A 27,889-nucleotide genomic window follows, 5' to 3' on the forward strand; every position below is an offset into this window, starting at 1 on the left:
TAATCAAGATCCTTTAGCAATTAGCTGCTCTCTCTCAAATCTGCACAGCCTTCGGTTTTGGTGACCAGGAATGCAGAGGGGGGTGATTTGATTTGCTTTTTAAATTACATAGTTAAATTTTACTGTAAGAGGCAGAAAACTGCCTTGTAGCTAAGTGGCTGAGGAAAACTGCCACCAGTCTTGTGTTCATATGTTTACAAGGCTCTGTTTAGTGTCACCTGACCCAAAGTCATTCCCCAAACCACTGTTAGGATTGTTCACACCCTGACAATGCACTGGGAAGTATCTCAAAGGGGTAGAGGACACTGAACACAGCTGCTCGTATGTCTTCTTCCAGACATGCTTTTTCCTGTGTCAGCTTGTTTTCCCACATTTTTCTCTTGCTTCTGGACAGGATTGTATTTTCAAGTCTAAGAGAATCCTGTTCTAAAGTGATAACTCTATAAATAAATAGCTAACACCCAGATGACTTTGGTAAAGGAAGAGAAAAATGTGACAGTTGGCTACTGCAGGAGGCCAGTTCCCAGGACCCAGATTTTATGAAGTGCTGGAAATTGGGATTATATTTTGTTAGGCTGAAAACTCTTGGCCTTCTTTTGCTGCTTAAATTGTGATCTGTAACTTCTACTGTGAGGTGTGCCGGTTTGTCATACACACAAGAGAACTGGTGACTTATACGTGTTCTTAAAGACAGGTTTGGGCACACACAAATACACTTTCTCTCCAAATCCCTAGGCACATCCGTGGTGTGGCTCATTTGTGCTGTTTTATAACATTGCTTTTGGCCATTTTCTAATTACCTCTGATTTTACCTTAATTTCCAGGGAGACAAAGGCTCAATGGGGATCCCTGGGCGGCCGGTAAGTCAAAACCTCTTCTATGTGCCTTGTCCTCCCCATCCTTTTCCAACTCACAGGATTTTGGGAGGGCTTTTGGGATGATACTTGGTGGGTGTCATCATGAGCAAAGCTGCCCTTCCTGAACCCCACACCTGGAGGGCTCTGTTTTTTACAGGAGGGCAGCCAACCCTGCAAACTGTGTACGTACTGGGGGGTGTTTCCATCCCTGTGACCGTATTGCTCGAGCCCTCCTGTGATTCACCATCCCCCCACCACCAGCTGGGCTTTCTAACCATGGCCTTGCTAACACACATCCCTGCCTGCCACCAGCAGCTGCCCTTGCTGAATAGCTGCCCTGAACAAAGGGAGCCATCCTCTGCCTGGCTGAGCACTGTATTTTGGAGCTGCTCTTTGCTTGGATATCCCAGGGTGAGGATGAGGAAGAAGGCTGGGACAGGAGCTGAGGCCACCCTTCTGATCCCAGCCCCATAGCCAAGGTTTTGGGGTGGGAGAGTGTGCCCTTGCCACTGATGCGTGTATTTGTCTCTGTCTCTCTTTCTCTCTCTCTCCCCTCCATCCTCTTGCATGTGGCTGTGATGGGTGCCACTGACCCAGGGACTGAAAGGGCAACCTGGAGAGAAGGTGAGTCAGCTCCTTGCAGGCCATAGCATCCTTATCTGTCCTCCTCTAGGGCCAGCCCAAACCTCCCAGTCACAGTCATGGCTAATACCAAAAGCTTTGGGCTTTTGCCTCCCCGCCCTGCCCGCTCTTCTTCTGCAGTGTGAGTTTATCTCCCAAATTCCTTCCAGGCCACTTAGCCTCCAAAGACGCTGCATTTCTTGTTTATGACAATTTACTAACAGCATAAGAGCCAATGGGCACACACATGGCTCCCCTCAAGGCTTCCTGGGTTTTAACCATTGAGTTTCTTCCCCACTGGCAGTTCCACTTGCCCTAATCAACCCACAACTTCTCTCCACCTCCCACATTAGCCCAATACCTGGTGCAACCTGTAGCAAGGAAGAAAATGGCACCTCATGCCCCTGTTTGTGATGGGGTGGGACCTCTTCCTCCTAAGGAAAACTGATGATGTAGTTGAAGTCTGTGGGACACCATCTTACAAACTGCCATGCAGCAAATTTTGTACCTCCAAGAAATGGTAGTTTGCAAAGCACTCTGCTGGTTTGAAGTGTTCAACATTTCAGCATTAAGGTTTTTCTCTCAGACCTATGAGTACCTCCCATGCATGAGAACAATAAAGTGGAGGTGTTTGGGGTGTGTGAATAACTGTGTACAAACTCAGAAAGGGATGAATAGAGGGGTCATCCATGGACTATCTTACCAGGCCCATTTGCTCCTTTTCATAGGAGATAGCAAGAAAAACACAACAAGGAAAGGCAAGGTAGGAGAGAGATTCTCCTTCCTTGCTTGCTTGCTCATTCGAGCCAACCAACATTACCTAACAGACCAAGATTTCACCACTTGAAGCCATCCTGCTTTTTTCTGTGTGTCCTTGTATTTCTTTCTGGCCAAAGCTTTCAACACAAAGGGACAGCAGATCGGTGCAAACAAACAAGGGAAAGGTGACTCTTAATTGTCTGTGCTTCGCTAAAGTGCTCCATAAGGGTCCTAGGTTCTTGGCAGGCCCAAGCATTGTTTTGCAGAGAGCTCTGCTTGCTCACAGGCTGCTTGGTTTATGCGATGCTCTATCCCAAAGCTCACCCTGTGCACTTCTGGAATTGCTTCTCAGAAATACCCCATGTTTTCCAAAGACAGGGACGTGTCCTGCCCATCACCCATTGTGAGTGGCTAGGAGCTGGAGAGGCAGCTTTTTTGTTTGCCAGCAAGGACTTTCCTGTTTTCATTGACATCGCAACTGGGTTGAGAAGCACACAAGTGAGGCATTTCTGGTGGGAGCCAGTGAGCTGCCTGCAGCTCCTGTTTCCTTGGAGCCCAGCACATCCCTTTTTCTTTTCTTTCTTCTGCAGAACACAGTTCTCCTGAACTCACAGAAAGGAAACAGCAAGGGTTTCAGGCCATCTTTCATACTTGTAATGAGGCTGAACCTCTGTTTTGCCAGAAAGTGGTTTATATGTTTATAGCTTTCCTTGCTGTGCAGCTTCCGTTTTCTGGCACGTCTGAGTAGCTCCAAATGACATCTTTTCTCCCAAAATGTGGGGCAAGAGCTGGCGGAGGCCAAAACGGCAGCTGTCCCATCAGCCATGAAGGTCTCATGCCTTGAAAAGCCCTTGGTCTTGATGGGAATATAATTGCCTTTGTATTTTCCTCTGCTCCTTTTCTCACTCCGTTGCCCCTGCCTTGTCTCTCCGCAGGGTGCTCCAGGAGAAGCGGGCATGTCCATCATCGGGCCCCGTGGTCCACCCGTAAGTGCCTTTTCACTCTATTTCTGGCTGATGCAGGATGTGGGCAAGTTACAGGGAGAGATTTAGGAGGGACAGTAAGACACAACATCAGCTAGAGAGACCAAAAACCCCATATAATGTGGTTCCCATGCTAAGCCAGGCTTGGTTTTATACTGCTATTATATACTATATATAATGAAATTACAGCTTGTACATCAGAACAAATGAGGAAGCCTTGACTTGCAAGGAAACCATATTTCTTTATTTAAAAGGACAAAACATATTTATTTCTTGCAACAATGCTGTTACCACTTTTGGAGAAAATATGCCCTTTGCCTGGCTGATTTCAGCCTTTGGTTTCACTAGCAGAAGACAAACCCTCTGATTTTGCAGAAGAACAGGGTCAGAGCTAAGCTGGTGACTGGAGAACTTGCAAAGATTGGTTATTCAGAGTTGTTCAGAGGTCTTTGTTGAGTACCTAAAATCTTGTAAACTCTTTGACAGCACAGTTGTGGTTATCTGGAAAGTCCCTTATCTGGCTGGGGAGCTGAGGAAAGGATAGGCAGGTTTTTGCACCTCTTCCAGCAAAGAAGTCCCTGCAAGTTGCAATGAGTCAGTGTGACAAAGCTTTTTGCAAGGATAGGTTCATAAAAAAAGACCAACATGAAGGGCTGGAGCATTTAGGTGCCCTAAATGCTGAATGTTTCTTGCACTGTGGTTCAGCCATCAATCCTCTGCTTTTGTGCAGCTGCAGCCAGTCCTCTCCACTCTATCCCTGCACAGCCTCCACTGGAGATTTCCATGAAAAAAGACCCAGAGACTCATTTCTGTCCCTCCCAGTGGGCACTTCCGATTTTGATTAACCTGTGAAGAGCACCGTCCTTGACCTGCAGAGAGGATGGGCCGCCAGCAACTTTTGTTTCACAGCAGAGGTCAAGTGAGAGAGACCTAGGCAGTGCAAACACTTGGCTGCATCTGGCTTTCCAATTAACTTTCCAAAAGCCCCATCATGAGTGTTTCTAATAAGAAACAGCTTTTCCAATTCCCAGGAGCACCTGCCCAGCACACTGGAGTTTGAGAAGTGACAGAGCCAAAGCCCAGGACACAAACGGGTCTCCCCAAGTGTTTTATACCCAGCAGATGGTCCCTGGCCACATGGCCAGGTGATGAGAAAGGGCTGATACCTCCATGCCAAACTCTCAGTGAGACCACCCTGCTCCACAAACAGCAGTTTTTAGAGGGTAAATAGCCCATCACTTTTGCCATTTCTCACAAGCTATAGCTCTCAGTCTTCTAGATAGCTCAATGTAGTAATTGGAGATAAAATCCACAAGTTTCTGCCACTTTAGGTCTTGCAAACAGAAAGGCACTGCTGTTTTCTTGAAGGACGCATGCCTGGTTGCAGGACAGTGTTTAAGGTCTGCTTCGGAGCTGCTGCTTTGCCTTGTTGCTTTTGCTGCTGCTTGGGAAAGCACAGAACACGTTTCATCTCCAAAGCAGTAGAAAATTTAGATGGGCTTTTGCCTACACCAGTTAGAGCCTCAAGGTTCCAGGACTGGCACAGCTCCACACTTCCACCCCCAAAGCCTACCGTGAAGACGATCCAGTTTCCCGGGGAGCTGGTGATAGGTCGAAAGGATGGCTGAGCACTGAAGACAAACCCCAGCCAAGGGGCTACTCAGAAAGACGTGGGATGACAAATTGTTTCCAGATTTTTGTTTGGAGGTTAAAGTTTTCACTCAAGCCCAGAGCTGCTTAACTTCTGGCCAGAGAGGGACAGTGTGCTGATAGTGGCAGAAACAGACGGTCTCCATGATTTGGCAGCTCCTGGGATGACATACTTCATATGATCAACATTTGAAAAAGAAGACAAGGAAAAACAACCACCCAACAAAAACAGTCTCTTGGAATCGCTCGCTGCTGAACTGTTGTTTTGGCCTGATACCATGCAAATCACTCTGCTGTTCTCTGAGGAGAAAGAGGCAGCAGTCTGTAGTCTACAGAGGAAGCCAAACTGCACCATTTCCAGGTTTTCTCCCTAATTCTTTTTTTAGCACTTTGTGTCCAACAGGGAACCAAAATTAATGAATTGCGGCGAGGCTCTTCTTGCTTCTTGCCTTTTCAGAAACCAGTGGTGGACAGATCCTTTAATTTATAGCCTATCTTCCCTCCTGGTCACTGGCCAACGGGACCAGGTGGTTTTATATGTATCTTGCAAAGCAAAGCTGACCAAGTTCAACTTTGCAGAACTGAAAAAACAGTGCAGATGTGGATAGGGCCTGCTAGTATTGTGTATAAAACCAGAACTGCTCCATGCAACATGAGGCATTTTGTGGTAGGGGCATGCCTTAAACTCTGCAAAGAGTTTATTTGGCCCTAGTCTTTGAAGGGGTAAACCTTCACTGAGTCTCTCTGCAGATAATGGGAGGCAGCATTTCCTTGCAAATGTGTGTCTGCATTTTCTCCCAAGGGATTATTGTTGCTTCACTGTGGCACACCTCAGCCTCACAGCCCAGCAGGGCCATCCCCTCTTTCCCCTTCCCTTCTCTCAGCACCACACAGGATTGCTCTGGTTAAGGCAAAGATGTACCCACCTGTGTGTAGCAATCCCTTGTTCATACTCAGGAAACCGCTGCGGGACTCAGTCTCAATCGTGGTGTCTCAGATTGCTTAAGAAAGCATTTGCTTCCCCAAAATGAAGCACAAAAACACAGAAGCAGCCTAGGTTTTTTGGCATCATAGCACTGCTTTCAGGGAAGGCAAGATGCTGCAGTGGTCACTTGATGAGCATGGTACAGGATTTACCTCATCCTGCTGCTTCCATCTACATGGGTGTGCTTCCAGATCTGCTGAAGTCTGGTCCATGTTTCTGCCTGACTTGGCTCACACGGTTTTCAGGAAATTGAGAATCAAGAATCCTAAAGTGGTGTGTTTACTGGATACCCACAAATCTAAGGTGACTGTGATTTGGAATGTCACAGGTCCCAGAAACTGAAGAACTAAATAAAAAAAACAACCAGGACATTTTATTTCAATGTTTTTAAGTGGATGATTAAGAAGATGCCAAACACATCCCAAGCCAGTGTTTGATACACCTGATCCCAAACTGGTAACCCACACTGTCTAGGCAGAAAGAGACGAGGAAAGGACTTGGTGCTCATGTTCCTCTCATCACTTGACCTAACTTAATTTTCTCATAGCTCTCAAAGGAAAGAAAAAAAAAGAAACAGAAAATCATCTCTTCTCCAGAATTATTTGTGAGGAAAATGAATGCACTGAGACATGAGATTAGGGGAGGAGGAGAAGAGGGATGGCTGTATTTAGACACCAATGACCTGCAAGGTTTGTCTTGAATAGAGCAACACTCTGCATTAAGCGTCTCCGGTTTATGGCAGCAAGAATTGCCATAAAATGAGCTCAGCCTCTGGAATATACTCCAAAAGCCTAGCATATGGGCTAGGGACACCCATTTAATTAGTGTAGAAACTTCAAGGAAACTGCTTGCAGTCCAAACTGGACCTACTCCAGCATTTTCTTGGCCCTGTACAAATTGGATTGGGGATGAGAGATTTCCCCTCCTTCCCAAGACACTTTCCCTTTGGAGGGATTCTGGGTCTTGGGTATCTCTTCAGAGAGTTGCAGAATAAAAGGGCAGAGGCTGAAGGAAAGACTCTGTAGAAAGGACTTAGATTCCAAGAAATTCCACCTCAGTTGCTCTAAACCGCTGTCTCTGTTTCGTCCTTCCCAGGGACAGCCTGGAACAAGAGGTTTTCCTGGATTCCCGGTAAGTACAACTGCTAATTTATGAGGTATGGGTGTGCAATATTACTAGGAAGCCTCAGTAGTGCTTGCTGTATCTGAGAGTTTTTGTTTGAAACCAAGGACCTAATCTGATATCACTGGGAAAAAGGGGGTTTTTTTCTTCATTTGTTTTTCTTTTCTTTTCTCTTTTTTTTTTAGAAGATATTTGGGGGGGAAAAAAAAACCAAACCACACAACTCCAAAAGGAAATGAATGTGAAAAAAACCCCAAGTGTAAAAAATAACATAGTTGAAGCCAGATCTATTCAGTAAAAGAAAACCATCCTCAGAAATACCCCCAAACAAAGAAAATAACCCCTAGGTAGATGAAATTCCAATCTTAATTGAGCCTTTCTTTAGGTGATATTGCAATAGCAGCAAGCGCCTGTGATCCAAATGGGGCCCTGCATGATGCAGGTCAGCTGGGGACCAGGCTAGGCTGCACACCCTGGTCATGTCAAAGGCAAAGGACAAAAGGCATGACTGGGAATTCTTCTCCAACACTGTTACAGATGGGCAAGGGAACAGAAAACAAGCCCAGGAGAGGACAAAGCAAATTTCATTTCAGTCCTACGGTTGCTGGCAACACTCTCTGAAGTGTTGAGGCTGCTGGAGAACTCAAATGGTTCCTATTTATTCTTAGGCATTTATACTGGACGACTAGGAAGCCTAAGGCAAACACAAACACCCCCTGTATCCCTGCTCCCGCCAGGCAGCTCAGCTGCTGCTCCAGGACATACCATGTGCCAGAGCAAGTCTGCGGGGGAGGCTCTCACGCCTGGAAAATGGGAGGAATTGGCAGCTTCTGAGCTGTCTGACTGGGCTCTGAGGCTCTGCCCCTTGCAAAAAGGGGGGCTGTGAGCTGCCCCTGGGCTGAGGAGAAGCAGATCTCTCCAGGCCTTTGTGGTCTTTGGCTTTTGGAGGAGCAGAAAACAAATCAGCCCAGCTCATGAGAAAGTGCTGGGTGGGACAGTGCTCCGAGGAGCCTGTTTCTCATCAGCCAGTACCTTCAACACGCTGCTGAGCTGTATGTCACCTCTTCCCTGGGACATTTGCATTATTCTATCATTTGCAAAAATTCCTTTTCCCCCAAAGGTGAATGCCCTTTTAAATCTAAGTCAGAAAACTGCTGATTTGCAACTAGTTTGCAGGATCCTGCAGATTTGGAAATGCTGAGGGTTTTCTTGCAAATTGCCTGTGAATCCTTCCCTTCCCTTCCCTTCCCTTCCCTTCCCTTCCCTTCCCTTCCCTTCCCTTCCCTTCCCTTCCCTTCCCTTCCCTTCCCTTCCCTTCCCTTCCCTTCCCTTCCCTTCCCTTCCCTTCCCTTCCCTTCCCTTCCCTTCCCTTCCCTTCCCTTCCCTTTCGTGTCCAGTGTTGCTGCTGAAATGGGCTGACAGTGAGCAGGTCCCTGCATATGCAGTGGCGAAGCTGGGCTAGGACCCGGTGGGTTAAGGACTTGCCAGGGCAAAGTGTGTCGCATCACTTTTGTGTCTTTTCCCCAGTCTGTGCAGTCTTGCAACACACAGTTCTTGCTGGGGCAGGTGAACAGACACTCAGAGAAAGCCTTTCTCACCATTTCTCCATTTATATTTCAGGGCCCGATTGGCTTGGACGGCAAACCGGTAAGCAAACAGCTTCCCCCAAGGCTTTCTGCCCTGCCTCCTGCTAGGTCCCACTGTCCTGCCAGCCTCCATGTGACAGGGTATGTTTTAAAGAGGATTATTTATCAATGTCATGCACATGCATGGATTAAAAGAAAAATAGAAGGCTGGCAGGCAGAAGGATACCGCAGATGCCTTGGGGGAGATGCAGGAGTCTGGAGATTAGGGAAGGCAGAGTGTGGCCACTTCCTTTCTAGGCAAATCTGTAAAATCACACTTCAGAAGTGCAACAGCACATCTGCTGCAGGGAAAGCCTTAGCAGGCACTCCCACCCTGAGTCAGACAGACAGAGCAGGTCCCCTAGGCACCAGCCCTCTGCTTCAGGCAGCCGACAGCTTCATTATTAGTTGACCCTACAGCTTCTTTCTCTGCACTGCTGTGCTGCAAAGAATTGTGGTAAAAGAGGAGAGGACTCCAGGATGTCCATAGAGCTTCTTTATAGTCAGCATTGTAGTAGAGAGAGCACTAAGTTCTTCCCATCTGTCAGAGAGCTAGGCACAAATACAGCTACTTCCCTATGAACCCAACCGACAGGAAACCCATACTTCCAGGCAGCCGCTTAATCACATTCCCCATCACACTTCCCCTTTCCGTGCTGTAATGGAGAAGGAGCTGGTAGCTCATACCTCTGGCCCCTAATTGCCTACAGCAGGACCCTGTTTTTGTCATGAAGAACTGGAGGGACACACATGAGCTGGCCCAGCAAGGCACAGGGCACTGCATGTAGCTGAAGTCGCTCTGCCAGCCCAAGGTTGGTTTAACCATGTCCCAGCTCTGCCCTCAGAGCCTTTGCACCCTGTATTCATCCTCCAGAGCTTCATTGTCAGCATTTTGAGTACCAGGGAACAATGTCCTGTTAGGTCTGTGAGCAGAGCTCCACATGCACGGTGTTGCATCTCCCTTGGCAAGGTATAGTAACTGCAGGCATCTCCCAAGGCAAAGGCTAAGTGGGTTAAGTCAACATCTTCTGGAGACTGTAGCTGATGCATATTTTCTTTCTTTTGCAGGGTCATCCTGGACAGAAGGGGGAGATGGTAAAAAAAATATATGTTGTATATATGTTTGTCTGTGGGTGATGGGTTGAAGTGACATTGCCTCTCAGCTGGAAACGAGCTTATAGGCAGGGTAACAATCTTAGTTCTGCTAATGCACTAGCAGCGTCCCTAATTCTGTAACTTCATAATGGCAGTTGTGGGAGCACGTCTATAATTTTTACATTATGGCTATCAGATTCATCATGTCACAACAGCAACTCTCTACTTACGCATGGGAGATGTTTTCCTTGCAGTTAGCAATTATGTTCTTTAAATATACTCTGGGAGCTGACATTTCTCGTGGTTGGCTTCATAGCAGAAGTAAAAGTTGATGGAAAGATTTCTGAAAACCCATCTGGCAGCTTTCAACTTATCTAACAACAACAACAAAAAGCATATTTTTTGTATTACATTTTCCCCCCACTTTTGAAGCTCTGTTTCATTTGGGCATCATACTAAAACACTCTTGGTTGAAAATGATAAACTGCGCTTGATGGAAACTCACATGGGGTCTTGTTCCTCTCGGCATCTCTGATGATGACATCCCCAAACAAGAGTATGCCAAGCTAGCAGCTCTCTAGTCACCTTCACTGTCTGAAATACTGAATGTTTTCTTCAGCTATTCCTGTTTTTTGAGCCTGAGTGTCAGTATAACCCTCTGGCAAGCACATGTTGAAGATCCCCCCTTCCCGCCGACATCCCCCTGTTGCACAATGTGAGCTCAGGCAGTTGTAGCTCAGGCTTCAGTTCTGGCTGCTTCTGGTTCGATCCCAGTGTGTTGACCGAGATGTGCTGTCAACTGGGGTCCTGGGAACAATAAGGATGTGTTTTCCTGATGATTGTTCCCCGTCTCCTTTCAATAATTCTCCCCCATGATACAGCAAGAACATGTGCACATTTTCACTCCTTCAGAGTAACAAAGGGAACACAGATGTCTCTTGGGAATTTTCTGCTCAATTGTTTTTAAAAGCTGAGTTTCCACCTACTGCATACACTGAGAGGTTTTGTCTTCTTGTCACTGTAAAAGTGAACCCATCTCACATTCACCACTCTGTTCCTTTAAAGGGTGCTGCAGGTCCCAGGGGACAACCCGTAAGTATCCCATCTCTTGCAATTGCATCTCCTCCTAATCCCTTTCCCCTCGCATGAACTGAACTCCTTCATTTACTGAGGGCTTTTAAAATCTCTTTTACAGGGACCGCCAGGACAAAAAGGAGAAAAGGTAATTTTAAGGGGAGAGGCATTTGAAAATGTAAAAAGTGAGTGGGGAAAGGACTCGGTGCTGCTCAGTTTGAGCAGCTGAGAAACACAGCAAGAACAGAGGGTCTGGGGAGAGAGGACCAGAGGCAGGATGCTTGTCAGCTACAAATTGACATAGTGCACAGAATTCAAGAGAGTCACAGTGATTTACACCTTCCAGATCTGACCCCATGTACTTGTTTTGGTTCTCTTCTGCTTGTGGTTTAAACTCTTAATCCCCTTCTTTCACAGGGTCAGTGTGCAGAGTACCCACACAGGGTAAGTCATTACTGCTATCATGGTGTGTCCTGTGTTTTCCTGCTTGTTAATCCTCCTTCATCTGAATGACTTTTTGTTGGAAATATAGATCGTTTCATTAATGAGCTGCGTCATCTGGGCCCCAAGGGCAGCGCTGGCTGATTGATGTGTTTCGCAGAAGAGCAGTAGATAAGGTTTTCCAGGAGGGATATTGGTTCTCCGGTCGGTTCCAGCCCACTGCAGCTGACCTCCACAGCTACTGCTGCTTCCTGGAGACCCTCCCATGCTCTGTGCTGGAGTGGGAAAGGTCTGTGTCCTCCTCCCAAAGCCCAGGGAAACCTGGAGTTTCTGGAGGAGTAGAAATCACTTAACACAGCTGGTGCTGCTGCACCAGCTCTGTCCTGCTCCCACAGGCACTGCTATGGTTGTGTGGCCAGGGACAGTGTGGGGTCTGCAGACCTTGGGGAAATGCTGTCATCATTCCTCTCTTCTCCCTTGCTGGTCACAACCCTGCATAGAGGCAAGAGGAGGGGTTGTGCTCCCTACTCAAAAGTAATCCTTACCAACCCTGGCCACAGTACTCTGGCTGGTCCCTGGTGAGCTAGTCCTCACGCTGGTCCTGCAGCCTGGTGGGCTTTCTGCTTGCAAAGAAGAGGCAGGGAGGGAGGGTTGATGCCAGTAACCATTCAACAAAATCCATGATGTTGCCCCACTTGCCTCTTTGTCCTGGCCTTGCTGCCAGGTACCACAGCCAAGTACATAGTGGCGTTTGAGGGGATTACAGCGATAAAATTTAAACAGCTCTAAAAACAACTGGAGTGCTGAAAATCCATTGGAAATGCATTGGAACAACATCATATGAAGTGACTGGAATTTGTAATCTGGGTGTACAGGGAGACAGGCTTAAAGGCTTTCTGTTTATTTTTGACGGGCCTCTGGACAATTAGTTGGGCTCTGGTCCCTGGCCCCGAGGAAACAGAGCCCTGGATGCTCTGAGCAGCAGAGGCAGGGCAGAGAGCTCAGGCATGGGAGAGCTGGGCTGGCAGCAAGGGAGAAGGGGGCAGTAGGTATTTGCCACTCCTGGTACAATAATAGACAGTTAGCTGTGTTTATTTAGGCCAGGCAGCTCACTAGATTGTTATGTTAAAAAGAAGCTGACAATGTTCACCGCAGCTAGTGGTGTCCTGGGCTCCTGTTACAGCCCTTGGCTCCGGCTGTCCTCAGTGCTCAAGGTGAAAAGCAGCAACAGGACTTGAAGCAACACTGGGAAACAGAGATGTGATTACGCATCACTGGGAGTAGCCTGAGCTCAGACCTGGGACAAAGACAGGCTGGTTTGGTGGGTCAGGGTTGTAGGCACCCTGGGGTGAAGTGCTGCAGGGACGTGACAGCGAGAAAGGGGTGGGTACAAAGTCTCCCATCCCAGCAAAGCCTAGCAACGTTTCCTTGGCTCTCATGGAAGTACTTCTGGTCTCATGAGGCAGCAAGCTCAACATTTTAAAAAGTCCATGAGTGATTCCAAGGTAGATACATGCTCATGGGAAGGGTGACTGGCCTCAGATGAGCTCAAGGGTGGGTTGTCCTCAAGGATCTGGTCACAGATTGCAAGTTCAGGGAGCCAGAGACACAAATGAGCTAACAGAGGTGCAGTTCCCTCCCTTCCAGACTGAAAATTAGGATGAACCTTGTTGTAAAGGTGCTACACATTTGACTGGATTGTGGTTTGTTTTTGCTTTAATGGTTGACAAGGTCCTTTGCCAGCTGTTCTCAGCAAGGAAATGAAAACCAGGATCCTGAAAAAACAGGGATGTTGTTTCAGTTTTGCTTCATCTTTCTTTTCTTAGGAAGGAAATGTAGGGTTAGGATGTATGCCTTGGCTCTTTTTTCTTTTTTTTTTTTCTGTACAAGTCTGTATGGCCTGCACTGCTATGAGGGACAAGCCCAGGTATGGGGCTACCCATCTGATGTGAGCTGGCCTTTCGAGCTGTCCCCAAGCACCACCCTGGGGAGGGACACTCAGCTCAGGGAAATGGAGGACCAGCCATGGTCCGTCTGCTCTCAGAAATGCCGTGTGTCTAACTGACCCCTATTTGTGTCGTGTGTCTTCACTGTCCCCCAGGAATACCTAAGTACCACCCTTGCAGCCCTGCGCTCTAACCAGATCCTTACGCTGAAGGTTTGTGGGTAACAATCTGACGGGACCCAGTTCTGATGCAAAGCACGAGGATGTGGATCCAATATTGCACGCTGCTTTCTGAAAAAAAGCTTGCCACTGGGAGACAGAGAGGGCAGAGCAGGAGCTGGGTGGAAGAGACTTCAGGTTTCTTCTCTAAGCTCTCCCACTTGCACCTGAATCCATTGCTGGGTCTTATCTTGCCTCTGTTTTCAGGACTGCTTCTCTCCATTTTCCTCCTTATCCTTTCCAGCATCCTCCCTCTGCTCTTCTGTGTAGTATTTTAGGTACACTTACAGCACTAGAGGAGCCAGGCAAAGCCACTTTTACAAATACGCAAGGAAAACCTAGCATGGGGGTGTGGGGATTTACAGCAACATCCCTCTTGAGATCAGTGGGGTCCCAAATGCTCTCCTGAGCTATGAGGCCTCCTGCACTGTCTTTTAGAAAAAGAAGGATTTCCTTTGGTGTCATAGTTTTGTGTAGATGTGCCTACAACCAGCACTGCCTTTGTTGAGATAGCTCCTGGCTGTCTGGATCAGCACATTCAAAGGCACTGCCTGGTCATGGAGCAGCAGTGCTGCAATATTGGGTTGCCAGTTCCCTTTGCAGCAGGACTGGATCCTTTTTTCCTTCCTTCCTTCTTTCCTTCCACTGCAAAGATGAAGAGAAATGTTCAAAGGGACTAGAGTACGCTGCTTGGATGCATATGGTGACAGTAGGGGGAAACCTGCAGCCACACCTCTCAGATCCAAGCATGCAGCTCACACGGGGAAGCAGTGCACATGGGCACACACTTGTGCCTGAGCACAGAAGGCTTCTTTCTCTTCTCCTATGTAAATCAAGAGCAGCTTCAATGGAAAACTGATAGGAACAGGAAAGTGGATCAGGCCAGCGAAGCATTCCTGGGCCTGGAGCCGGCGTGATGGGTGCCAGGGTGACAGCAGCATGCATGCAAGTGGAAACTGGATACAGCAGAAGGATGAACAAATGCTCCTGAGCTTTAGTGTGTTTGATTTCTGTGTGTCCGGGTCAGCTTTGTGCGCTATGACAGCATTCCTGACTATAAGCAGGCAGAGGCTAATGTTACTGTTAGACAAGGAAAAGCAAAGCACAGTCTTCCAAGGCAAAACCCTGCTCAGGGCTCAGGCACCAAGGCCTAGTCTTCTCCCTTAAACATGACCATTGTATCTAAACAAAACACACCAGAACACATTTGCTGGCCCTGATGCCTGCTGCTGACCCCAGCTAGCCTCTCTTCCACACTCCAAGGCCGGGTGAGTCCTGGAAGTACACTGTGTTTTATGTAGAGGGAAAATGGAAACTACCTTTGGAAAACTTGGAGAAAATTGTCACGTTGATAGCTGCCTCAAATCTGACAATGCACAATGAGGAGAAGCAGCCCTGTGCAGTGAGAGCATCAGGTTGGCAAGTAGCCACCCTACACCTGCCAGGGCTGGCACCCAGCAAGTCCCCATGTGAGCAGCACAGGGTGCAGAAGAGCTCAGAGGTGTGCCAGCAGGTACCTGTGTTGCACACCCTCTGCATGTGGCTCTCACGCTGGGGTTTATTTTCACGGCAATCTCTCTGTTCCACTCTTCTCTGTTCTCTCCCCTGGCTCCTCACTGACTCTCGGTGCCCTAACGGCCTCTTTTGCCCTGTGACCTTCTGGTTTGATCTTCTTCAGCTGTTGCCTCTCCTCAATTCAGTGCGGCTGGCTCCACCTCCGGTCATAAAGAGACGCACTTTCCAGGTAGACTTCTCCTCCTCCTCTTTGCCTGTTTCAAAGCTTAACCCAATGCTTGCGATTAATCAGCGTGCTACCTGTCTGTCTTCATCTACAGGGAGGTTTCCAAGAGGTTGGGGCAGAGCCGAGGGAATTTCTTTGAAGAGAAGGAAAACTTTGATGTGATAATGTGACTAGAAAGAAATGCAGCAAAGCCAGTTTTTAAACTAAAAGAAATGGGGCATGAAACTGTTCCTGGGACTGTCGACAAGCAGTCTCCTACCTTAAGGAGTCAGTTTCTGCATATTCAATCTCCAGAAGAGGTTAGAAACCTCTTGTTGAAATGCAGCTAATGTCTGTGAAATTTAATTGGGATGAATGAATAGGCAAACTCTTCTAAGAGCTAGTCTAGCCTGAGATACTTGGGAAAGTGTGTTTAAATAAGCTCTTATAATGGTTTCATTAAATTGCATTAAATCTTTGTGTAAACACATTTATTTTGGTTTCCAGGGCTATAATTCATGTTAACTTTAGTTTTTTGGGGGAATTAATTCACAAAATTAATTATTGACATATGAATGGTGAATAAGAGTGTCTGTAGTCAGAGTTCATGTGGCTTTTAATGAGCTCACTTTAAGCTCCCTCCCTCCTTTGGTCAGAATTAACTTTCCTGCGTGGACAAACCGCTGGATTGTGCTGGGCACCCTCTATTAAGTGGCTGGGGTTTGGCACCCCACTGCCTGTCTGGACAGTCAGATGCTAGCAGGGAACTACAGTCTGCAGTACAGGCCTTTGCCACAAGGTGCCTGGTTTGCCCAGTGCGGGCAAAATCCTGGCCTTGCCGCTTGGGCCTGGGGTCTCAGTTGAGTTTGTATTGCTTCAGTGTTCACACCACACAAAGCCATACAGCTTGCCTTGGTTGCCCTTCAAAGTGACGCTCCAATGAGCCAGGCCAAGGCCTGACGTCTTGGGAAGGCTTTGAAAGCTGAAGTTTGTATCCAGGATGAAGTGGGAACTTGAATAGCTGCCCCATGTCCTGTCATTGGCCAGGGCTGCGAATTGCCTCTGTCCCCAGAGGTTCACTTCACTCAAGGATTTTGCCATGACCTCTTTTGCCATTGCTGTATTCGTTACCTGAGCACAGCAAAGTGTAATCCACTCCTACAGATCAGCCAGCACCAGGCAATTCCAGGAGCCTGACGTTTGAATACTAAGAAAAAAACGTGAGGCTACAAAGTTAATGTTAGTGCCAGCACCTGAGAGAGGAAAATCCTGGTGCTGCCTCTGAGCACATCAGCAAGAGCGCTGTGCCCAAGGGCTCGGGCTTAGCTGAGCCATGGGCTGAGCAGAGACCTATGTTAGGAGGCTGAACAAGCATTGCATTGCTGGAGCACAATCCAGGTGGCTGACTGGTGCTTAAGAGAGCTGAGAAATAGCTCTGGTCAACAGCTAAAAATATAGAATGACACCTGATGAAAATGACACCTGATCTCCAACACTTACAGTCTAGTTAGACTTGTGGCATTCTTTGTGTGCTGAATGCATTAATAAGATTATGATGATGTGGTAATAAGGGTTTGTGTGATGAGCCCGCTTAGACAAAGGGCTCTGTCTGACACAGCGAGGCACAGGTGGGCCTTTGGGTGAGCTCCTGACAGCCATTCACCTCGCTGGGGCAGGGCTCAGGCTCTGCCCATCTGCCCATGTGCTGCCAGGGTGCCAGCACCCATTCCCAGCACTGTGCGACATTTCCATGAATCTGAAGCCTGGACTGGGCTGACAGAGCAGCTGAGGTGGGAATAGAGGCAGGAGAGCCAAAGGTAGACTGGCAAAACCCCCATTGCCTTCCTTTGTGCAACCATGGTGGAGGGGCTGCAAGAGGTGATGGAGAGGAGGTCTCTGAAGCTGGGCTGAGAGGCCAGGATGGGGAAGGTCAGGAAGGATCCTCTATCCCTTCGCACAGGCCGCAGGGTGAGCCAGGATCCACTTACAAACTGGGCAGAAGAGAAGACACTTCCCATGCCCAGCCCAGCAGGCTTCACAGCGTGGACTGTGGGCAGCAGCGAGCCCATGGCTCTCTTGAGGAGAAGGGCTGTTGTTCCACAAATGACTGAGTTTCCCGTGAGCCTGGCCCGCGTGCTGGAAATTTTCTTTTAAGCAGAGTTCATGGCAGAAGGGATGAAATTCACAGCATATTACTTTCATTTATCATTCTAAATAAAGCAAACATCCCTGTATCTGCATGTTTTACTAAAGGCAGCCAGCATAAACAGCACTCTTGGTAGGAACACATGCAGGGAGGGGACAGACTTTGTGCATTCTCCCACACACACAAGCGCATGACAGCAGGCTTGGTTTTACCCAGCAGCAGCATATAAGGCGGTAGTGAGGATAAATGCAGCAGAGCCCCAACTGTACACTCATTAGTTTATAACTGAGAAACAACCATGTTTGATTTCCAGCTTCCCGTGGACCCGCCAAGGAGAGCTTTTTCAGATTTAAATTGGGTCTCTCACAGTGGGATGCTGTGATATTTTATCTAGCGAGAGGGAACAGGAGGGGAGCCCACGAGCCTGACAGCATGGGTGCCACAGTGCCTCGGGAGCTCATGGGATTCACCAGGGATATATCAGCAGTCTGGTATTCAAACGCGGCGATTCCAACCCACTGTCTCCTCAGCGCCGCCTGGTCCCAAGTCCAGGCCCTTTGGGCCAGATGACATTGCTGAGGCATGAGCCACAGCCGCTGAATGGCTACTGAGGGGCCTGGGGAGAAACCGGCTGGAACGGCTTCCCTCAGAGAGCTTAAAATGGCAGGTGTCTCCGCACGCACTTGCTCGTTAAATCTCACAAAAACAGGCTCTGCCTGGCCTACATAGGCCTGTTTTGGGCAGGCTCCAGAAATGCCATGATGATCGTGTTATTTTCTTTTGGGTTTGTGGCGTTTCTACTTTTGGCCCTTGGCAAAACAGAGGGAGTGTTGTCCAATAAATATAGCAGAGGGGGGAAAAAATAGGCTGAGGTAAGACACTGTGGCTCTGCCTGGAAGTGCCAGTGTGGTCACGGGAGGCTTTGCTTCACATATGACTGTCAAGTGCTTTGGAAAGCCTCCTGAGAAGCTCAAGAGATGTTGGTACTTGACAGATAAATTCAACTTCACAGACTCATGAAGAATAAAGTCTCTTTGGACTACTCAGTCATCTGTAGGTCCCTTTTAAAGAGAACTCTGGCAAGGTGGTCTCAGATGTCTCTGCAAAACGCAGGGTGCTATCTCCTGCTGTTCTAAGCTCAGCAGGGCTCTGCCTCACTCTTGGAAACCTCTCCTGGCACTAACCTGGGACTTGCTTCTACCTCTTCTGCTTCATCCAGGCTGGCCTGCCTTGGGCCCTTGGGCTGATGGTATGGAGGGTTTGCTCTGCCTGCTGATAACCCCTTGTTTTAACCAACCTCAGGGCGAACAAGGACAAGCTGGAATTCAAGGGCCCCCAGGGCCCCCCGGCCCACCAGGGCCCGCCGGACAGGCCGGACCTGAAGGAAGCCCAGGACAGCCTGGGCCAATTGGGCCACCTGTAAGTCCAGTTACAAAAAAGCCTTTCTATTTCCTCTTTCCCTGGGGCACAGACAATTTCCTCTCTCCTTCGTTGCCTCTTCTGAAGCCAAGATAGTCACAGGCAGGAGATTCGCAGGGGATATGCGTGTATGGGGAGGAAGAAGTTCCCAGAAAGGAGGGGGAGCAGGAGGAAAAGCAGATGTGTGCACCCAGCTCTGTTGCTATCTGGACACACGCATGTGAATGGATGACACCAGGCTCATTTCCTCCTCAGCTTCTGCAGAAGGCCATGGGTAGGAAGTAACACTCGGGGTGTAATTGCCCTGCTCACAGGAAAAACCTGACTGATAAGAATCCCTGCAACCCCTTTGAAGTCCTGTTCTCAGGCTGGTAGCAAGCAGCCAAGGAGGGCGAAACAAGCACCATTAAAAATAACACCATTGCTAAATGGAATGGGACAGAGCAGAAAATCCTGCTGATGTACCTCTCTGTTGCAACAGGGCAGAGCAGGAGAACCTGGGAAGCCTGGCAGAGATGGAAAGGTGAGTACCAGAAATCAGCACGGTTCTAGGAGCTGCAGAGGGAAATCACAGTGCACTGGCCCTGCAGTGTGAAAGGAGTTTCTACCTCAAATTGTTTTCAAGACCTGCTAACAGGACAAGCAAGTCTTGTCCCCTGAGGCAAAAGTTTCCATCCTCACGTGATGTGGGGGTCGAGTGTCCTGTCAGCATCCTCATCTCCTTTTGAGCTCTGAGGATCTAAGGATGTGATGACTAAACATTTGAATTGCTAGAAGCAGGCAACATCAAGGGTGGTGTAGGCATCAGAATGTATCTAGAGTAGTCTTCTCCTTCCGTCTGCTCACATCGAGACAGCAGCTCCTGTATGGATGTTTTGTTTATTTATATTCACATCCAGACATATCCAGTATGCTTCATGGTTCACATCAGGTAAATTGTTTGGTTATTTCTCATTTAAAAACATAAGTGGTTTGTTTGTTAATATACTCTCTCTATTTAGCTTGTCAGAGGAAGCTGCAAATGCCTGATTTATACCAGAGCTACACAGTGGGCTGGGAACAAGTTTCCCAAGCAAAGCCAGAGAAACAGGAAAGATTCTGGAGCACAATGCATAAGACAAAGCAGCTTTTTGGTCTTCAGGTTCAGTGAGATCAGGTCTGCAAGGATGGAGCGCTATGGGTGTGACTTTATTTGGGAGTGTGGGTTAAGACAGCGCTCATCTATATGAATTGATCAAGGACGTTTGAGCTCACCAGTGCAAATCATCTCTGTAAAGGGGCATTGCAAACCAAAGCAGTCAGCATCTCCCATCACCCTGCAGGCTATGTAATGTTGTCTACATTTGCCGACTCTGATGTCTCTTTTGGTTTTATCTACAGGGCTTACCTGGGCCTCCTGGACCAAAGGTGAGACATCTCACGTCACTTTGAGGGAGTGAGGTGATGAACAGAGGTGGACACTTCCTGGCATGGAGAGATTTGTAGAGAGATTTTAGTGGGTGCCTCGAGGAGGGGGAAAGGAGGTTACATCAAATAGCTGAGAAAGATTTCTAACACAGCTCCATATTGCCTTTGGGGCCTGACCCATGTGCTGACTCATGGGTTTGTTCAGATGACATGTCTGAGTTGCATCTTGACTGAGCAAGGCATGCCTCATTGGCCTCTCTTGCAAAATTCTTTGCCACACACAGCTTTATTAGCTTCTTCCACTCTAAAAGCATTTACCAGTGCTTCAGGAACTGATTTTGCAATGCTATTGTTAACTCCACCACAGTTTCCCATTTATTCACTTGCCAAAATGCAAGAGGGGTGGGAGGGAGGGAGTGTTATTGTTTTTTAGTTGCACCCACCTCACCCCATTTTGTTTTAGTTGAGATATTTAGCCAGGGTGAGGAGATAGGAACTGCAGAGCTGGTGCACGTTGCTGGCATGAGTGATAACTCAGCTGGCAGTGCTTACTGCCCTTTCCTGCTCAGGCTCAGTCCAGCACAGGTAACAGTGACCCATGGGTATGAAGGGTCGGGAACTTGGTAGAGTCACACTGAGCAAAGGGTGAATTTTATCCATGGACTGCCCTTTCAGCCCAGCATCTCCCTGGGGAAAAGAGCAGGAGATTTGTCCTTCTCAAGACAAAACCTCTCTTTCTTCTCAGGACAAAGCCTCACCTCTTCTGTCTTTTTGCCTCTCACAGGGAGACCCTGGAATTCAGGGATACCCCGGCAGGAAGGTAAGAAGTGGGGGTTGGGAAGTGTTAAATGCAGTAGGCTGCACTGATGCGTTGTGGGATCACATCTGCAAACCCGTGGACTCCTCTGGAGCCCTCTGATGAGCTCTGTTCATCATGAGACTGTGAGAGGCCCACGGGTCCCTGGTCTCACCTGTGTAAGGAGAGGCTGTACCCAGAGATACCCTTAACTCTCCACTGGCTGTGGTACAGATGTCCCCTGCCTGTGTGCCTCTCTCCACCCACTGCCAGGCTGACATACACCTGTCATACATCCAGACCTGAGCAGGAGGTTGGAAGGGGCAAAATCCCTGGCTATATATTGATTTCTGGAACAAAGCAGGAAAGAGTCAATCCTGCTCTAGATTAAAAGGCAGAAGCTGGCATTGCTTGCAGCTCTGTGGCAGCAGCTGATTAACAGCAGGGTTGCCAAGCCCAGAGGGTGAGAGGATGTAACAGAGGATGTAACAGAAGATGTAACAGAAGAAACAGAGACAGGGTAAAGACACAAAGGAAGTTCAAATAAAAGAGAGAGAATGAAGAGATACTGCTACAGAGGTATCAGCTGGAGAAGGGGAAGGCGAATGTTCCCAGTGGTCGGGAGTCCTGTGTCCTGTGTTACCTTCATGGTGCTTTATGGGTGCTCTGTGAGCAAAATGGCAAGACCTGAAAGATTTTAAATTAGTTTTGTATAAACTGGGAAGTTTGTTATGTCAGGAAGTGGAAATTATAGCCCCTGTGGACCACAGCCCACTCCTGCAGACACAATTTATTGCCCCTTCTTCCAGTGAACTGTCGGTTTTTCCATTAAGAGTTCCACATCCCTTCTCGGTCCATGTGGGCTGGGCAGGAGCTGTGAGGGGGTCCCCACTCCCACTTCACCCTCAGGGGCTCTCCTACAAGCTCCTCTTACCTGAAACAACTTGTCTGGCTAATTTGCTTGCCAAGCAAAGAGCCTGCACTGGTCTTGGAGGAATGAGCCTGAGGTTGTGACCTTTCCCTGAGAAAAGTGGAAGGAATGGACAAAAGGAGAGGAGAAAATCCTCTCTGATGAGTGGGCCAGGGGAAAGAGAAAAGAGCAAAGATATTAGCTCTGATGTGATACAGGATCATGGGGCCACTCCCTTCAAGCCATATGTTAGCACCATGAAGATCTTTCTTAGTGGAGAATGGGGCTCCTCCCCAGGGACACCCAGGTGGTAGGCTGGCATGGGGTGGACACCTCTGTGTGGGACATCCCTCTCATATCTCTGCTGACCTTTCAAGCAACCTGCAGTCTCCTTTTCTTGCTGCTCACTGTGTCTGCTTCTTCCTCTGGTTTCTTTCTCTTCCTCAGGGTGAGGTGGGCGAGTCAGGCCTGCCCGGTGCCCATGGCCTCCCTGGAGCTACTGGCCCTAAGGTAACCCTTAAACTTGGAGTTGGTGAGGCCATCTCCCAAGAGCAGATAAGTCAGACACAAGCGTAGAGACACACTGAAGGAATACAGAGGGACAGAGCCTGGAGGCAGTTCTCTAGAGCCCAGTATAAGCCATGTAAACAGAAAAACTCACTCCTTTGTGAAGAGCCAAGCAGGTTTTGGTCGGAGTGATTCCCTGCTGCCCTGAACCAAGGCCAGGCTCAGCCCTGCACAGGCCTCTGTTAAAGAGTAAAACCAACCTAGCCTTTAGAGCCTTTTGCATTGTGGCTGGGAGAATGAGGACACTCTGGTCCATGAAATGGTTTGATGGTTTGTCTACATCCAGAACATACAGGAAAGCACTAGTACCATGAGCTGCCTGGTGTCCCCAGGGAGGGGTGAGCTGCTGCCACTCTCAGGCTGCTACCATCTTATTGACAGGAGCCTGTTCTCTGTGCAGGCCCAGGGCTGCATTTATCAAATGCTTCCTCTTTTGGCTGCTTTCTCTTTGGCCTTCACTGTTACAGTTGTATTGCTTTCTCAATTTCTCTTTATATTCATTGTCTCTCTCTGTTTCCACTCTCTCCTTTGCTGGACAGGGTGAAAAAGGGAGCACTGGCATAAAGGTAGGCATGAGAACTACGGCTTTCAAAAGTGGTAGATCATCTGGGAGACCCTGCTTCTTGGGCTGAGGGGTTGTAAGAGGAAGCTGAGTCCAAGGCAGCTCTGTGGGATATTTAATGGAGCACACATCTGTGCTCTGATGAGGGACAGACAGACACTCCAAGCTCAGGCAATAAAAGCAGCCTTTATCCATTTGGTGGAATTTGACTCCTACCAAAGGCATTTCTCTGACTATGAAGTTTGCTACTGATTTGTTACATCTCTCCATTTGATGGGCTAGGTTGGGGTTTCCTCATAAAACCTGGTTAGCTGACGCATCAAATCCACTCAAACTCTGCAACTCAGGCTGAGGTTTGGCACTGGCCTTTTCTGTCCTTTCTGGATGCTTTTTACAGCCTTGTATGCTCTGTTCCCAGATGTTATCTATTTGACTGAAATTTACTGTACCCATACGTTTAAAGTATATTACTCAATGTAGACTGTGCTTAAAACATTACAACATTGGCGAGTGTTCATGACAGTCAGAGCATACTGTGTCATGCCATACATCTTCATGAGAAAAGGCTGGTCCTTTAATATTGTGAAAGGCATTAATGGTGACACGTACATCTCAGGCATTCAGCGTGTGGCATGCATCTCAGTCATCCTGCAGCGTAGTTGCTTTCTGTATGTTTTCCATCTGGGTGGATTATGATTTGAAGGAAGCAAAGGCCCCTTCAGAGCTTTATGTGGCTGTGTTACACCCAGTTTAAAAAAATGTTCCTTGGGAAAGCAGGCTCTGGGTAATAGTTGAATCAAGCAGTAGTGATCGTCTTCCCAAGAGAAAACAATACCTCCCTAGGAATACTGTGCTGCATGTAAAGTCCAAAGGTTCCATCTCCACATCCGTGTAACTCCATCAGGCACAAAGGTGTTGTACATGAAAGCATAGGTGCCCCCAGAGCCAGTATGCTTTGGGGGCTAGGAGTTTGTTGGCTGCTGTCTCAGCAGCCAGGAGCTCTCCCATTAAACTGAACTGCAGGACTGAAGCTAGAGAGTGGCCTGGGAGGAGCAAAGGCTGTGAGGAGCAGCTGTGTGCCACCCCTGCTTGTACTGCCATGTTTCACTGACAGCAAACACCTCACTCTACCCACACCCACGTACATGTACTAACCTGCCCTTCATTTGGGCTCTGGCAAAGAGCAGGTCTCCAGGTCTTCCAGTGATGTCTCAGGGTCATCCACAGGCAAGAATCTTCCTTGTTCTGTGTTAGAGAGCAGTGGCTCAGGGCAGCCATGGAGACATGCTCTGGCTACTTGGCTCCTTATTCATCCCACTTCATAAAGAATGGGGGTGAAACCCGCTGCACTTTTTCTGGTGCAGCTCCAAAGGGGCCCCTCCTCTCTTTTTTCACACACAGACTTGAGTTTGTTATTGTCAGGATCACTTTTCTCTCAACTTCCTTTCTTCTTCACTCAGAGGGACTGAGAGGGAAGTGCAGAGGTACCCTTAAATCAGCAGCCAGACATCACCCGGTAGCAGCTCCTGAACACCAGACAGCACGTGCATAGTTTTCTTTGGAGATCACTTCTTTCTGTTGTCTTCCCACCTAAGAGGAGCATTTGGCACTCTGGAAGGCTGTTAGCGCTTCCACCTTTGGCTCCAATTGCCTGGGTCAGATTTTACCTTCCCTTTGTTTCAAGGCTCACCAAACACAGTCATTCATAGTTCAGATGTAGCGACCAGCCTGGCATAGCACATCACTGCTTTTGCTGGCAGTAAAGAACATTTCAGGCCTGAAGAAGCCTGCTTGTTTCACACAGACCCCTTGTTCATTTAGTAACCTCTCCCTACCAAGCAATAGATGCAGCACCACACTTATTTTCTCTTACCTCTTTTCTTCTGTGGCCACTATTTGTACTTGGCCCATAGCCCTGTCCTTGAAGGTCATTAGGCAGTCAGTGAATGTGATCACCTGGGTCATTTGCATGATCATTAGCCTGACTGCCCCCAGCCCAACCACCTCTTCCAGCCTCACTGACCTTTTCTTCTTTTTTTTTTTGTGAGACATCCCTAAGATGAGGCTTTTTCTCATGCTTTCAGGAAAGAGCAATAAAGGTACTGTCCACAGCTTTGCTCAATAAACCCCTCCATAATCTGCCTTTTACAGAAAGGAGGAGAACAGGCAGGGTCTGTGTTTTAATTGGCAGCCTGTAGTCAGTACTGCTAATGAACTGGTCAGCGTGGGGCATGCTTGGTCATGGTTAGCACCCAGTAAGTATAAAGCTGCTCACACGGGGTGGGGGTAGGGAAATCTCTATTGTGTTGGAGGGGAGAAGGTATAGCCTATCTCTCTTGGAGAGAGCTGGGAGGTGTTTCCTAAACTGTCATGAAGCTCTGGACAGCTGGAAGATGCTGCTGGCCACCTTCCTGGAGTTCAATGGGGACCTGTGCAGGGTGTTTTGCCTTTCCTGCTTGTCTCTGGTGGTATTTCTCAGCTTTTAGCTTGGCTAAACCATTCTAGTGCTGGTTTGGAAGGCTGCTGCTGCCTGGCTATGATACCCCATGCAGCCCAAAGGGCACTGGGGGATCACAAAGGGATCAGCCCATTGAGTACTCACTGTACTGCAGTGGCTTTTAAATACAGAAGGATTCAAAGATGTTGCAGAGAGTCATTTTTCCTGATTTACTTTCTGGCACTAGCTCTGGGGTTTCTTTCTGCTCTATCATGGTGTAGTGCCATGTTTGTTGCCCCTGCTGTCTAAGTAGCTGTAGTGCCTGTGTGATCCTGCTGGTGTGCAGGTGAGCTGAGGCTACAACCAGAAAGTGTAAGGTAGGGATGCTGCTCTGTCAGTTGCCCCTGGAAGGGAATACCTCACTCCCTCTCACCGATTGCTTTTGGCAGGGCTAAATAATTAAACAGCTCAAGACTCTGGGATGGAAATTGCTCTCCCATGCAGGGCTGCTCTGGGGGCAGCCCAGCAGGAAGGATGGCTCTTCTCTGCTTGGCCTCATTTAGGAAAAAAAATCAGGGAGTGCAGTTGAGAAGAAGAGTGAGCGAGTGGGCCCCACTGTTCCAGTGTAGAACATTCATAATCATTGTTTTAATTGTCTTGCAGCTGGGAATACCACAGTTAAGCATAGCACATAGGGTAGGTGATGCCCACACTGCCTAGGACATGTATATTATGGCATTAGTATTTTATAAAACAGTTCACAGGATGCCACAACTAAAAATAGTGGGTTTAAAAAATCCTATACACAATACCCCTGCTGAATAGTCCTTCCCAGCAAGGACTAAACACCCAGAACAAACCAACAGCAGTACGCAGATTGGCCAAAGGTGTTTTACCCTCCAGTTACCACCAGATACAATTCAGGCTAACAGTACAAGGCAACACGTGGATTCCCTGTTTCTCCAGATAAGTTTGTTCATCCTATAGTTGCTGCAGAGTGAATAATCTCCCCTGCCCTGCTGAATACCAAGGGATCAGTCCTGCTGTGCTCAACAGGCTTGAGAGGTGCCACTGATGGGAAATGGGGAGAGTCAGATGAGGAAAGGGGTTGTGCCCCATCTGACCCAGGAGGCTTTCTTATCACCCATGCCCTGGGCACTCCTCGCAGAGCCCTGGGAGGACTCATCTCCTGTCTCTTGCTCTCTTTTTCTGTGTTTCTTGCTCTGCTTCCAGGGGGAGAGAGGCATGCCAGGGCTGCCAGGAAGACATGGCACTAAGGTACCTTATAAATAAGTGGAGTGATGCTTGTCTGCCTGGTCTCACCCAAACCACTCAACTGTCCCTGACGTGCAAATATCACCTGGATCTGTGTGTGTGTCTGTTAGTCAATGACTGTCCTCAGCTGAACTCTTTCTGCTTCTAAATTGCCAAACAGACAGAGGGCCTAATTTGTGAAGGAGACCGTCCCACGCTGTCCCGCAACATCGGGAGCTTAATGCTTCGTGCCACTCAGAGCAGCTACTTGCTGCTGCTTCTTGGGAACTGGCTTCTGTAAATGGGGGTCCCAGGTGGCTGCTACACCCTCGGCACTGCTCAGCAGCCCCCCCTGCCCTCGGCAACGTGGGGCAGCCCCCTGCCCTCGGCACTGCAGCCCCCTGCCCTCGGCGGGGCCACACAAGTGTGAACCCACACTAATGCAGCAAGCAATCAGGGTCAGCGTGTGAGCGAGCCTGCATGTGTGTGTGCATTGCAGCTTTAGGATAAACACTAGAAAATAACATCAGCTGCATTCACTGCCCTTTAAAGGCCCAAGAGTGAGGAACAGGCATCCCAAATGCACAGTGACAGCCTAACCCAAGCCACTTGCTGCACGTCATCCCTTTCATGACTCTCACCCGTATTCACTAAAACCTACTGACCCCTGAGACAATCTGGAATGCTTTTTCCCCCCCATTTATTGCATAGAATCCCTGATCTCCATCTTCTGTCCTTGTGTTTTTTAGCTTTGTCCCCGATTTCTGTTTCAGAAAGCTGAGAGGTATGATCCTGCTGCTCTCTGGCTCCCCACTCCCCCCTGTTTGAACTTTTCCAAGCTCTTTCACTTTGAACTTGGCTCCCAGTCCTCCTCTCTGCCTCATGCACTACATCCCAACCCCTCTCATTTCCAAGTTCTAACATCTGCTTCACCTCCTCCCCTCTCTTTAGACCTTGATTATCCCTCATATTTGCTTTTGGAACTGGACCTTTTCACCAAGACCTAACTAATACTAACACAGGGCATATAGAGATCTCAGGGTTGATAGGGAAGATCTGCTTTTTGCATCAGTGCTGTTGAGGGAAATGTGAGTGTCCCTGCTGGAGCAGCTACCTCCCAGGGTTTCGCAGCACCTCTCTCAGATTGCAGGGCAGGCTGGACTCTGTGGTCTTGTGCTGGTGCCTTGCTCTATGCTGCAAAATGATGTCTGAATCGTAGTGCTTGCAAGACTGTTTTTCCCCTTAAGGTGGCTGGCTTCAGAACACTCCTGAAAATATTTTACAGCAGGGTTTGT

The 27,889-nt window shown here is 48.3% G+C and overlaps 1 protein-coding gene across 3 annotated transcripts in view; it reads left to right on the forward strand.

Annotated features, from left to right (window-relative positions):
• Window positions 1-830: 830 nt before the first annotated feature.
• LOC104555574 (collagen alpha-1(XIII) chain) overlaps window positions 831-27,889 on the forward strand; it is a 56,544-nt gene continuing 29,485 nt past the window's right edge. The window contains exons 1-15 of one of the 3 annotated variants that reach the window (XM_062001289.1): window positions 831-860; window positions 1,455-1,481; window positions 3,173-3,223; window positions 6,951-6,986; window positions 8,598-8,624; window positions 9,671-9,697; window positions 10,763-10,789; window positions 10,893-10,919; window positions 11,189-11,215; window positions 13,314-13,370; window positions 18,545-18,661; window positions 19,143-19,184; window positions 20,042-20,068; window positions 20,853-20,888; window positions 26,574-26,618. In XM_062001289.1, the coding sequence (XP_061857273.1) occupies window positions 840-860; window positions 1,455-1,481; window positions 3,173-3,223; window positions 6,951-6,986; window positions 8,598-8,624; window positions 9,671-9,697; window positions 10,763-10,789; window positions 10,893-10,919; window positions 11,189-11,215; window positions 13,314-13,370; window positions 18,545-18,661; window positions 19,143-19,184; window positions 20,042-20,068; window positions 20,853-20,888; window positions 26,574-26,618 (594 nt within the window). In that variant the 5' untranslated portion in view covers window positions 831-839. The remainder of the gene's footprint in view (window positions 861-1,454; window positions 1,482-3,172; window positions 3,224-6,950; window positions 6,987-8,597; window positions 8,625-9,670; window positions 9,698-10,762; window positions 10,790-10,892; window positions 10,920-11,188; window positions 11,216-13,313; window positions 13,371-18,544; window positions 18,662-19,142; window positions 19,185-20,041; window positions 20,069-20,852; window positions 20,889-26,573; window positions 26,619-27,889) is intronic. The other 2 variants (XM_062001290.1, XM_062001291.1) reach the window with 2 other exon arrangements.

The sequence above is a fragment of the Colius striatus genome, chromosome 8 (assembly GCF_028858725.1).
Source record: "Colius striatus isolate bColStr4 chromosome 8, bColStr4.1.hap1, whole genome shotgun sequence".
In the NCBI taxonomy this organism is placed as follows: Eukaryota; Metazoa; Chordata; class Aves; order Coliiformes; family Coliidae; genus Colius; species Colius striatus.